The sequence below is a fragment of the Cheilinus undulatus genome, linkage group 5 (assembly GCF_018320785.1).
Source record: "Cheilinus undulatus linkage group 5, ASM1832078v1, whole genome shotgun sequence".
NCBI lineage: Eukaryota > Metazoa > Chordata > Actinopteri > Labriformes > Labridae > Cheilinus > Cheilinus undulatus.
This window is the reverse complement of record NC_054869.1, coordinates 39027526-39040439: the sequence shown is the minus strand read 5'-3', so window position 1 is coordinate 39040439 and position 12914 is coordinate 39027526. Positions and strand designations below refer to the sequence as shown.

The following is a 12914-nucleotide window of genomic DNA, read 5'->3' as shown; positions in this document are numbered from 1 at the left end:
AACTTTGAATAGATGTCTGCCTAGGGCTTCAAAATCAGGGATATTTTGCCTTTTTTTCCCTCTGAAACCATTTTGCAAACCATTGAAAACAGCCCTGCAACCCACTTTTGGGTCCCAACCCATCAGTTGAAAACCAGTGCTCTATAATGCCTTGTAAATTGCAAAGATAATACTTGTTAGCATATTGTCAAAGCTTTAAAGCTATAAATCAGAAAATAGAAGGTATTTATTACACAACATACTATCTGAGCCTCCGGAGGGCAGTGTTGGCTCATATGGCCATGTGTTATGAGACATATTTGGATATTAAAGCAGATTGTTGTTTCTAAACTTAACACAATATCATCTAAATAATGAAATGCAGGTTTTATTAGATTGAACAGTAGATTTAAGGGGACACAAAGCTATGATAAGTAATGTCTCCAATAACTATGTGGGTAAAATTTTAAGATTAATTATCCATAGCAGGTCTTAAATTATTGAGTAATTAAAATGAAATGGATTAATACATATATATTAGCATTTTCCACTTCTGTAAGATCTATGACAATAACTCAAAATTTAAGATAAACAAGGAAACATATACATACATAAGTACTATGAGTATCAGTATGGTCCTACTTTCCTGATGTCCAAGCATTTACCCTTAACTTTTTCTCTTAGGCATCATCTTGCTATATCACTCTCATCCTCTTGCTGTTTAACCTCTCCATGTGTATCTTCATCACCTCTAGCTGCCCTAAACCCAGACAGCTTCCTCCTCCTCTTCACCAGGACTACTGCCCCCACAACCAGCAGCAGCATCATCCCAATCACCCCAAATGCTACCAAAGCCTTCTTTCTACTAGACTTCTCATTCAGTTTGTGGTTGCGCTTTTGCATAATTTCCTTGATTTCCTCTGGTTTGACTACTTTCCATGAGTTGGTCTGCCCTATTCTGACCCAGCCCTTATATCCTTCAGTCATCAACATCACTGTATTGGTGGCATGCATGCTGACAAGTGGGCGCTTAGTGAATGGAGGCAGATGAACAGGAAGCAGCTCCCCTTCTATGAATGCCTCTGACTGGACACAGTAAAGGATTTCACAGCCATCGCTCACCGAAGCGAGATGCTGACTGAACTTGGGAGGGCAGCGATGTTGGAAATTCGCTAATGGGTTACTAGTCTGACAACTAAAGAGGCCTCCAAACGGCACTGCGAATCTGCTGCCAGCCTCATAGTCTTTGCTCAGACAGATTACCTGTCCATCGGACAGAAACTTTACAGGAATGAGGTTTTGTGGGCAGCTTTGGGCATTGGTGAGGGGGTTCAGGAGAGAGGGGCTGTAAATCCCTCCAAACAGATACCCTGAGTTTTCTGGGGCCTCTCCATTTACAGAGCACCAGTAGGTGTTTATGATTGCAGAGCGAACATGGTAGTTGTCCTCACACACTTGGCGAGTGCAATCTATACCCACAAAAAGCTCACATATATATATTTCCTCATGGCAGTCATGCGTAGTGTAACCCTGCTGTCTCTCTTCTGATCTCAGTAAGGTGGGGATGTAAGGAGGACTACAGGAGAAATCACCTGTGTCTAGGTTTTTCTCAGCCAGGGTGTCACATAGAGGGTCTGCATCTGAGCTGATTGGAACACACTCTTGGTAGACTCCACCAAAGCTGAGGTTTGTAGCAGGACCCTCACAGGAAGAATCATCTACGTTGGCTTGGAAGTTGAAGTTCTTGGAGGTGACGTCCACACATCCTGACCTCATGTTGATCATGTAGTATCGCTCTATGGCCTGACTCACAGACAGAGCCACTTTCTCAATGGTGGGCTGTGGCAGATCAGGGAGGGTGTTGGTGTTTATGAAGTAGTGCAGAGGAAGTCCAGCGCGATCAATAGCAACCAGGTTGTTCTTGGTGCTTTCCTGCCACTTCTGCAGAGTGATGCCAGGATAGAAAGGAATGCCACCATGGCTTTGGATGAGAGAGTACCTGATTTTAGACCGGTACGTCTGAAGTGAGGAGCTCTGTTGGGCGCTTTGACTGCTTATGTCAAATTTAAGTTTGTCAAAGAAGTTTAACCCTGCCTGTGCTTTGATGCTTGAATTGTCTGATGTACTGTCCGACACATATGAGGAGCTGAGGTAGTCTTCCTGAACCAAAGCAGCCCCGGCATCAACACTCGTGATTACATGGGTCCCATAATCTAGAACCATCTTCTCTGAGAGGTAGTCTGCATTTCTTGATTGGTTGTTTTCAACGGCGCTGGCGATCTCTTTGGTCTGTTGTACAAATCGTACATTGAGAGTGAAGTCTGGATAAGCCTTTACTGTGTAGATCAGGTTACGAACCTTGGAGGAGAAATGTCAGAAATCACCATGTATCCAACTGTTTAAATTGTTTTGTAACATCTTACTGATGTTCTTAAAATAATGTTTACTTCTTTTAAGGTGTCAGCTCTACTAAACACCCCAAAAAACAGACTTCAAGAACTTTAATGAGCCCTGCCTCCATACAGTTATTTAACAGAAATGAAAAGAAATCCAGCATCTTGTAACTTGTGGAAAGAGTTATTGCACCTAACTAAGCTGTTCTTCATCCCAGCAGATCAATATCTATGGGTTTGTCTCTTCAAATAAGTATTATGAATTCACCATTACCTCCAAGGAAAAATCCCCTGGAATCAGTTCATAAAGGCACTTTTGGCCTTTCATGTTTCTTGCATTGTAAAAATGCATTAGCAATTTTTTATTTGTTTAGCCCTAAACTCACCAGCAGTGCTGTGCATCAGATGACAGTGCTGCCCTTGAACCTCTGCACCAACCACAACTGGACCAGCTGAAATGCCAATAATATGCAAAGGCCTCTCACTTATTCTACTCCTAGAATGGAAGATAGTAGTAAGGTTTTCTTCCATGCTCTCCAACAGAGCTGCTACTATGGCAGCCGAAAAAGTACAAAACTGCTCTGGGAGTTAGTTGTACAGCGAGTGGTTGTATACAATGGGATTAGCTCCACTGGCCGTGCCAGCACATTTTTGGCTTTAATTATCGTGGTCTTTGATTAAGGATCTTAAGTCCTCTACCTGTGTTATCAACACTATCCAAACAGGTTGGAAAATAAAAGAAAAAGTTGTCTTCAAAATAACCACTTAGCTACCACACCAAAGCTGCTCTAATCAATGATCTAAAATCCAACAATGACTCAAACCATCCAAATTGGTATTATTAGATTTAACTTCTTCCTTTGACACAGTTGATCACAGAATCCTACCACATAGATTGGAAAACCTCAGTAGCCCAACAGGATCTGCCAGATAACAGTGCATTAAGCAACTCTGATACCATTCTCTGGAATAAGCTGACCTGAGTTCTCTGGAAACTTCAAGTTCTTTTCAGAGTGGTCTGAAAACTTTGCCTTTCTCCTGCGCATCTGGTTTTATATATGTAGAGAGACATTTAACTGTTTTATACAATGGAGTTAATGTGATTTATTACATGCAGTTATTAAAGTCACTTAAAGATGGGATTTACAATTTGTATGTATATTCAGTTCATAAAAAACAGAGTGCTTTAATGTTCTCTTAAAATAATCCAATGGGTTGAAACAATGAACCAAAAGGAAAGATGATGACCTGAGGTTGTCCTCTGCCTTTAAAACTACAGTGGTGGTGCCGTTGCCACTGTGTGTGTGTTTTGTGTGAAACAAACAGGGCTTTACATAAACACCTGCCACCAAATGCTGGTGGATTTCAGCCATGAAGGGTACAAACTGCTACTAGCCACGTTGGCATGTTGAATAAATCAGTATCACAACCTATTCTTTACTACAACTTTCTCCTCCAAAAAAAAAGTGATTTCAAATGAACCCTCTTCACATCATCTTCCCCTACAGAGAAGTGAATGTAGTTGCAGAATCTGGCCTGAAGATGGCAACACTGTCACATAGCAGATTAAAGCAGCGACGCTTCATTCATACACCGTACACAGATAGGCCTCTTCCTCATGCATATCATGACATAAAAATGTTTCTGGAAGACGTCTGACATGTCCCTGGTGTCATTGTTTAAAGAATACCTAGCTGAATAGTCCGGGGCTGTCTTAGTTACAACCTACAGTGCATTTAGGCAGTTTTCAGACTCCTTTCACTTTTTTTTTATTTTGTTATGTTGCAGCCTGATGCTACAGTTGATAAAAAAACATTTTTAGACTGATAAACTGTTTTGTATATTCATTGCATGGATATATTTCACATTCCTCTGGGAAAGCTTCCATAGAAAGCATTTGGGAAGGGCAGGACTTATCAAAAAATTCTCAGAAGGTAATTGTACGAATTTTCTGTCACATTCATGGGCCAAGACAAAATGACATGCGTGTGCGCTGCTCTTGAGCCGACAGACTATCTCTGCCATTGATTGTTAATAGTGGAGTTTTTTCAGCAAATAAAATTTATGCTATGGCCAATTGGGAGACATGCAAAAACTTCTTCTCTGCCAAGGAAAGCTTTCAGTGTGCCTCTTTGTTTTTATTTTAAACAGAAATGTGGTCCAGTTCTGCCTAAACTGCTGCATTCCTGCAGTTACATCTGAACTAATAGCTACTGCGACAGCAGCAATTGAATATATTGGCAAACCCCACCTGTAACAATCCCAAACCCATGCTGTAGCAAACACTCACTGTACAACTTACCACCACCACGTTGCTCTCACAAACCCCTGCTGAAGCAGGTCGGTAGAAGAGTGAAACATCTTTACCACCACGAAGAGCTTTTAGTGCTGTTTTTTATTATTTTTTTAAAACAGAAACGTAGTCCAGTTCTAGTAAAACTGATGCTAAAGCTACATCTGATGTAAATAGCGCACTGGAAGCAGCCATTGCAGATGATTTTGAGTATAACCAAACCCCACCCATAGCTAACGCCTCGTTCTCCTCGAATGATGCTGATTGGTCAGAACAGTGTTCCGTTTGGCACAAACATTGTGGACTGGGGCATTACGAGATGGATTTACTGGATGACACTGATGGAGTTTGGCAAACCCATCTGCTTTGCAAGGTTAGAACTCCAATCAAGACATAGAAATGTCTCAGCAAAATTTACAATTTTTTGAAAATGACATGTTTATTAACCTGACACGCCAGATGGATGTGTTTCACACATCCATCTGGTAAAGCTTCAATAGGAAATGTTTGAGAAAAGGCAGAGGCTTAGAAAAAACTCCGAAGGTGATTGGGTGAACATTCTGTCTGTCACATCTCTACGGGCCAATCAGAGCAACAAAACACGTGACGTGGCCGCTATCAAGCTGCGCGTGCGCAGCTACTGAGGAAAAAGGGAATAACGCAAAACATGGCGACTAAAGACATGTAAGTACTCGACTTCTGTCGTTTTTGAAAAGAAAACAACTCACTGCAGTTCTTTGTTTTTCTTTTAACAAAGAAATGTTGTCAAGTTCTGATAAAACTGGCACTTTAGCAGCATCCACGCTAATCTCTTCCTCCATAACTGCACCAGCTCTTTCTGCTGCTTCTTAACGTCACGACTCTGCTGCGCCTGAAAGTACTGCCCCTCGTCGCTGATTGGTCCTGTCACTTTCTAACCGGGCCCAAACGGTTCAGATGGGAGCTTTGCAAGATGGATTTGCCAGTGAAAAACAAGGAAACAGGTGTATCTATCTGCTTTGGAAGGTTACATGTTTATTTAACCTCCTACCGAAATACAAAAAAGAAAAATTGCCATGAAATTTTGCATATATATTTTTTGTATCACATTTGATACATAAGGCATATTGGCAACTGATAACCCACTGGAGGGCATTTTTATCATTTATCAGTTTGTATTTAAAATATTTTTAAGTAATTCATGGATCATGTTGATAAGACAGAGGTCTCATAAAAGTGCAAATTAAACATGATACAACAGGCATTAAGAGGTTAGGTGTCCACCAATATTTTCAGCTTTGTTTTAACAAAAACGATATACACTTTACAACATTTTTTTTTAAATCTTTTTAAACCCCTTATCATATGCAAGTTGCTTGCAACTGTCAAGCTCTAGCAGGTTTTGTAGGATTTATTGTTTTTAAGTGTTGCAAAGCAGGTGATTACATAACATGATTACATTTACATTTTACACACATTTGGTAAAGTGTCCGTAATCATTAATGATTGATTGACGCTGGTTTTGCACAAATGGAACTGGTTTTGTTTGATCCGATTGATGCATTCTGCTCACAAACAACCAGATAACATTGGTCTCAACATACTCCAGTTAAGGTGTAGAAACACCTCAGCACAGATCCAGAGAAATGGCAGGAACCTAAGCTAAATTTCATGCACTGTTGCAAAGGCTCTAAGTACTAATGTCAATGTGATATTTCATTTTTTTTATTTAAATTTAAATTTAAATTTGCAACATTTCTAAAATTCTGTTTTCACTTTGTCATGATGGAGTACTGAGTGTAGATTAATGGGAAAAACTAGTTTAAACAATGGTGGCATAAGGCAACATAAAGTTGAAAAAACGTGAAGGGGGTCTGAATACTTTCTGAATGCACTGCACTGTAAAACCATACATCCTTTAAATCATGAATATGTATATTAATCAGGACAATAATGGAAACAAACAGTTTTGCATTTTTGTTGTGTGTAAATTGAAACAGTGGGACCATGCTTGCTCATAAATTGACTTTAATCTCATACCTTTATCAATATTAGTAAATATACAAAATCTTTACAAACTCATTCAGTGAAACGTATCATGAGTTGAGGATATCCATACATCCTTATTTTCCTCATGTCCAAGCTTCTCACCTCAGCCTTTTTTTTTTGCTCAAGGGTCATCTTGCTGTGCAACTCTCTCTTCCTCATGTTGTTCAGCCTCTCCATGTGTATCTTCATCACCTCTAGCTGCGTTAAACCCAGACAGCCTCCTCCTTCTCTTCACCAGGACTGTTGCCACCGCCACCACCAGCACCATCATCAACCCAATCACCCCACATATTAACCCAGCCTGCTCTCCAATAGACATGTCATCAAGCACTTGGTTAAGACTTTGGAGGCTTTTCTTGATCTCCCCTTGTGTAGCCAGTTTCCACGAACTTGTCTGACCTCCTCTGATCCAGCTCTTATCTCCTTCAGTCATCACCAACACAGTATTGTTGGCATGCATGCTGACAAGGGGAGGTTTAGTGAATGGAGGCAGATGAACAGGAAGCAGCTGCCCTTCTGTGAATGCCTTTGACTGGACACAGTAAAGGATTTCACAGCCATCGCTCACTGAGGCGAGATGCTGACTGAACTTGGGAGGGCAGCGATGTTGGGAGTTAGCGAGTGGGTTGCTTGACTGACAACTAAAGAGGCCTCCAAACGGCACTGCATATCTGTTGCCAGCCTCGTAGTCTTTGCTCAGACAGATTACCTGTCCATCGGAGAGAAACTTTACAGGAATGAAGTTTTGTGGGCAGCTTTTGGCATTTGTGAGGGGGTTCAGGAGAGAGGGGCTGTAAATCCCTCCAAACAGATACCCTGAGTTTTCTGGGGCCTCTCCATTTACAGAACACCAGTAGGTGTTAATGTGTGCAGAGCGAACATGGTAGTTGTCCTCACACACTTGGCGATCACAGTCAAAAAGCTCTAAAAACCCACATGGATATGATTCATCATAGCAGTCATGCGTAGTGTAACCCTGCTGTCTCACTTCTGATCTCAGTAAAGTGGGGATGTAAGGAGGACTACAGGACGAATCACCTGTGTCAAGGTTTTTCTGGGCTAAGGGGGCACATAGAGGGCCTGCATCTGCGCTGAATGGAACACATTCTTGGTAGACTCCACCAAAGTTGAGGTTGTTAGCCAGCCCCTCGCAGGATGAATCATCTACGTTGGCTTGGAAGTTGAAGTTCTTGGAGTTGATGTCCACACATCCTGGCCTCATGTTGATCTTGTAGTATCGCTCTATGGCCTGACTCACAGAGAGAGCAACTTTCTCAATGGTGGGCTGTGGCAGATCAGGGAGGGTGTTGGTATTTATGAAGTAGTGCAGAGGAAGTCCAGCGCGATCAATAGCAACCAGGTTGTTCTTGATACTTTCCTGCCACTTCTGCAGAGTGATGCCAGGATAGAAAGGAATGCCACCATGGCTTTGGATGAGAGAGTACTGGACTTTAGACCGGTATGTCTCAAGTGAAGAGCTCTGTTGGGTGCTATTACTACTTATGTCAAACTTAAGTTTGTCAAAGAAGTTTAACCCTGCCTGTGCTTTGATGCTTGAACTGTCTGATGTACTGTCCGACACATATGACGAGCTGAGGTAGTCTTCCTGAACCAAAGCAGCCCCAGCATCAACACTCGTGATTACATGGGTCCCATAATCCAGAACCATCTTCTCTGAGAGGTAGTCTGCATTTCTTATTTGGTTGTTCTCAATGGCGCTGGCGATCTCTTTGACTTGTTGTGCAAAGCGAGTGTCAAGAGTGAAGTCTGGATAAGCCTTTACTGTGTAGATCAGGTTACGAACCTTGGAGGAGAAATGTCAGAAATCATTATGTATCAAACTGTTTAAATTGTTTTGAAACGCCCTACAAATTTCATCTTATTGATGTTATAGAAATTATTTTACTTCTTTTAAGGTGTCAGCTCTAATAATTACTCCAAAAAACAGGCTTGAAGATTAATACGAGGCTTTTGGAGTTATTGAGTCATGTAAAAACATAGGACATAAAACACTGGAAGTAGAACAGTAGTGTTCATTGCTGCAGCCAGGGCAATCCAGATTCTGGCTGCCACCAGTGCGGGTTTATGGGTAGAAAAATTTAAAGGTGGGCTTTTGGATGCACATTGAACAGTGCTGGTGTGTTTCGGGCTTTGATTTCAAGGGTCTTTGTGTAGGTGATAGGCATCTTCTACCTGTTTTATGGACTCTAGTCCTACTAAACTGTTGAAATGTGTCTCACTACATTTTACATTTTTTTTAAATGCATCCCCTCTGTCTGGCAATTCCCCCACTTCTCTCAAACATATTGTTACTTCATTGCTTAAAACTAACAATCTCAGTCCTTTAGTAACCAGCAACTGCAAGCCTGTCTCCAACCTTCCTTTTATTAGTCAAATCATTAATAAACGTTGTCAGCAAACAACCAGATAATTACCTAAACCTTTCCAAACTGTACACTATGCACCAATCACAGCACCAAAACAGATCCAGAAAGTTAAAGTAATAACTTATCTGAAATCCAAAAGTGATTCATACTGTCCATACCGGCATTATTACATGTAACTTCTGCCTGTGATACAGTTGATCACATCATCCTACTGAGCAGACTGGAGAGTTACATTTGCCCATGTAGATCCATCATTCGGTAGACAACAGGAACAAACAAAGTAGAACAAAACACCCCATTCTGAAAAATCTTCCTGTGCTTCTGGTCCAGTATAGAATCCTAACAGATGGTATTTCCTCCTCATCTAAAAAAACTTCAACCCAACACTCTTCCTTCTATACATAGATGCTCCTGGACCTACTAGGCCTGATCTTCATACCAGCCAACGTAAGGTTCTTATTTAGCCTCTCTAGTAGTCTTTTCTCATGTTTATTCATGTAACCTCTAATTGATGGGAAGTGTATTCCATCGCCATTTTAAATGAGGGTGAGGAAATGGTCCACTATGCCATTATGCCTATTTCTAGTTTTTGCCAACACTTAGTGAAAATTTTTGTGTGACTACAAATCCATATACCTCAGAACTATGCCTTCACTAAGCTAGCCAACCCTCTGTTACTCTTAAGTGGGCAAATACCCTCCAAATGAGACTGTTCTGAACCAAACATGTTTGCCAGATCTACAATTCTGCATGAAAACTTCTATTCTCCACCATAATTGCCTGAATCTGATATAAGTTCATGCTAGTGTGTTCTAAGCATCCTGAAAAACCTGTGATCCTAGCTTTGTTCACCGTCATGTCTTTTAAACTATTTCTTTCTAAGTAGTACGTCTCTGTGCCATAATACTAAAGAAAGTCATTCCTTCTACAATGTTGGAGTAAAATGGTTTAAAGGAGGACTCCCTCTCCTTAGGAATCAAGATTCCCACGGCACTAAACAAAGTTTTTATGAATAGACTGTTCTTCCCATACTAACCTTAGTAATCCTCACTGAATTCTAAGGAGTTTAAGTGCACTGAGGAAACCTTTGCACGCCTTACTACAGTCTGCACTTCCATCCACACTTAATCTCCTCTAAGGCCCCGTTCACACGGAAATGAATTCAGGTGTATACGCAAAAGTTTTTTGTCGGATTGACGTTTCATCCACACAGAAACAACGTTTCGGGTGACTGTAAACGATACTTTTTGAAACCGGGTCCCAGAGTGCATAAATCCGTAAACAAATACCGTTATGTCTCCGTGTGGACTGTTATCCGCATCTTTCTTGAAATGATTACGTCACACACAGCGGCCATATGCATAAATAACGTCCCCTACCTTGTCTAATTTTCTGCATCACTAGCTCCCTTGCTGTCCCTTGCCCTAGGTCATTTAACCCTTGCTTTGTGCTCAAAGGTTCTCTACACCATCTCCCTCCACTTTAGTGCCAAGGTTACTGATGTCCAGAAAACTGCTTTTCTTTTACCTGGTACTTGACTTCAGCTGACTGACTCGACTGACTTACTGGGATGTTCTGAAAGATAGGATGACCCTGCACTCCTTTTACAACACCCAATTTGTTCTATGGCCTTTGATTGATGTTTCTGAAAGCCACAAGGGACATATCCACAGTTTTGTTTCCTCTCTCATTCTACTCATTTTCTCCATTGGTGTGTTTACTTTGCACCTTGATGTAATTCTAGTTCTTAACCCGTGAGATAGATCCATGCCCCTGTCCTCTTCTGCAACCCTCAACCAGTGTATAGCCGTATCCGTTACATTGTCTGTTACCATGTAATCCACTCTTGTTGTCTTCCACCCCTGCTCTGACTGGCTTTTAACAGTTTGCTTTAGATGCAGCAGAACTTAAAACACAACCCAGTCATTCAACAATAAACACGTACCTGCACTCTGGCTGTAGTTGAAGAATCTTTGACCTGATGTGTTTTCATCCTTAGGTTCTCTTGGGAAAATTTAGCATTTAGCTTGGAGTGAAAGGATACATCAGCATTGATGGAGTTAGCTGTTGAGCTCTTCTGCTCCAGCCACGAGCTGATTATCTCTGAGATCGTCTCCACGCGTGTTTTTTTATGGGGGATGACAAACACCTCATCTGGGATGAGGTAGATCCCGTCCTCGGTGGTCTGGCATTGGAAGTAGCTCATGTTCATGACTCGGCCCATGTCCATGTTACGCAGGTTGTCCCAGCCTCCGCCAGGCAGCACCTCCAGAGCGGTGATGGGGGTACTGATGGAAGCCCGGCATTGTCTGAGCCAGTTGGTGGGGCGGCTGATGGGGACTGAGGAGCAGATGTGAAGGAGTGAGAGAGCCAGGAGGGCCACTGCTGTCTTCATGATGTTTATGTCAGAGCAGACTGAGACGACTGAAAGGTTCAGACCACTTTCTCCTCCTCTTTTGAGCTTTATAGAAAGACAGATTGGAATTTCATGGTGGAGGTGTGATGCGGGATGGATCGTGTTTATTTTTTATTTGCATGCCCAGTCTTGTACTTAACCCAAAACATAAATGTACTGCTGCTAATGTTATGAAGAGGAGGAAAAAAAACTCAGCTAGCCCTGCTCAAGTTTTTCTCAATGTTTGAGAACATCTCGCATTACAACAACATCTTCAAAATCGAAACACATCCATATTCAAGAAACCAGTAATCTGACTTTTTAAATGAGAAAACTGAAGTTAATATGATTTATTTCGTTTTATTATTTAAGTCAGTTAAAGATGTGATTTACTTTTTGTATATGTTTTAAGGTAATGAACTAACAACGTGTTTTAATGTGCTTTTAAAATTATCCAGCAGATTGAAACAGCGAAACAAAGAGAAAAGTGATGACCTGATTTTGTTGTCCTCTGCCTTTATAATAGTGGTGGTGCCACTGTCACTGTGTGTGGTATAAACAGGGCTTGACATTAACACCAGCCAGGTGCAGGTGGATTCAGCTTGCTGTGACTCCAACTAGCCACTTTGGCAAGTGAAATAAATCAGTGCCACAAACCTTTGCTTCACTCTAAGGGCTCATTTATGCTCTACACATGTACGAAAATAGATCCATGAGATTTAAACTTTACAACTAGCATTGCCTTCATACTGTTATGTTGGAGTGGGCATTGTAAAATGAATCCACATTGGTCTGTCCCCTGCTCAGCTGTGCTCTGGTTGTCTTTCTTTGTGCCCAGGTGAGCTATGATCATTGATACGTTTGTATTTTTTAACAACTACCTCAATACTCTGCAATATTTCCACAGAAAACTTGATCATGTTCCACCTTGTTTCAAACGATTCTACCTCATTGTGTTTTGCTTCTCTGGGTTGAACTGTTGGCTGTAAGATTGGCTATGGTGTTTCAATGTTTAGTGTCTGTAAGCTTAGAGAGAATGTACAGCAAACATACACTGCAAGGTAAGTCTGCATCCGTTTTAAACATAGAGCATAAATGTTAGCACTAGCATTTTTTAATTACTGTAGATGCTTTTTGCAACATGGTCAATTTAGGGGAAATGTTTTTTTCCATTAAATGAAAAATGACCCAGCCTCCCTGTGTGCTGCTGTTCATCTTTGGGCACAGACTGCATGACTTTCATGCACTACATGACGCGTGCACCCAGATGCTATCATAGCAGTGTGAAATCAAGGAATCAATCTGTACAGATGAAAAAGCTTTGACACCAGAGCACAGGTGTGAATCCCAAGGTCTGCAAACCACATCCAGCCCACCAGCAGGTCTCATTGGGCCCGCGAGACGTGGAAAATTTTTGGAAAACTAGTAATTTGCCATAT

General features: G+C 41.4%; 2 protein-coding genes across 2 annotated transcripts; both read right to left on the bottom strand.

Annotated features, from left to right (window-relative positions):
* Positions 1 to 666: 666 nt before the first annotated feature.
* Positions 667 to 2700, bottom strand: LOC121509768 (macrophage-expressed gene 1 protein-like). Its single transcript, XM_041787429.1, has 2 exons — positions 2647 to 2700; positions 667 to 2337 (listed from the first exon to the last, which is right to left on the bottom strand). The coding sequence occupies exons 1-2, from the start codon at positions 2698 to 2700 to the stop codon at positions 667 to 669; spliced, it is 1725 nt and encodes a 574-aa protein (XP_041643363.1).
* A 4114-nt stretch (positions 2701 to 6814) lies between these two features.
* On the bottom strand, positions 6815 to 11475 carry LOC121509767 (macrophage-expressed gene 1 protein-like). The gene is made up of 2 exons (XM_041787428.1): positions 11026 to 11475; positions 6815 to 8497 (listed from the first exon to the last, which is right to left on the bottom strand). The coding sequence occupies exons 1-2, from the start codon at positions 11473 to 11475 to the stop codon at positions 6815 to 6817; spliced, it is 2133 nt and encodes a 710-aa protein (XP_041643362.1).
* Between the last annotated feature and the right edge of the window lie 1439 nt (positions 11476 to 12914).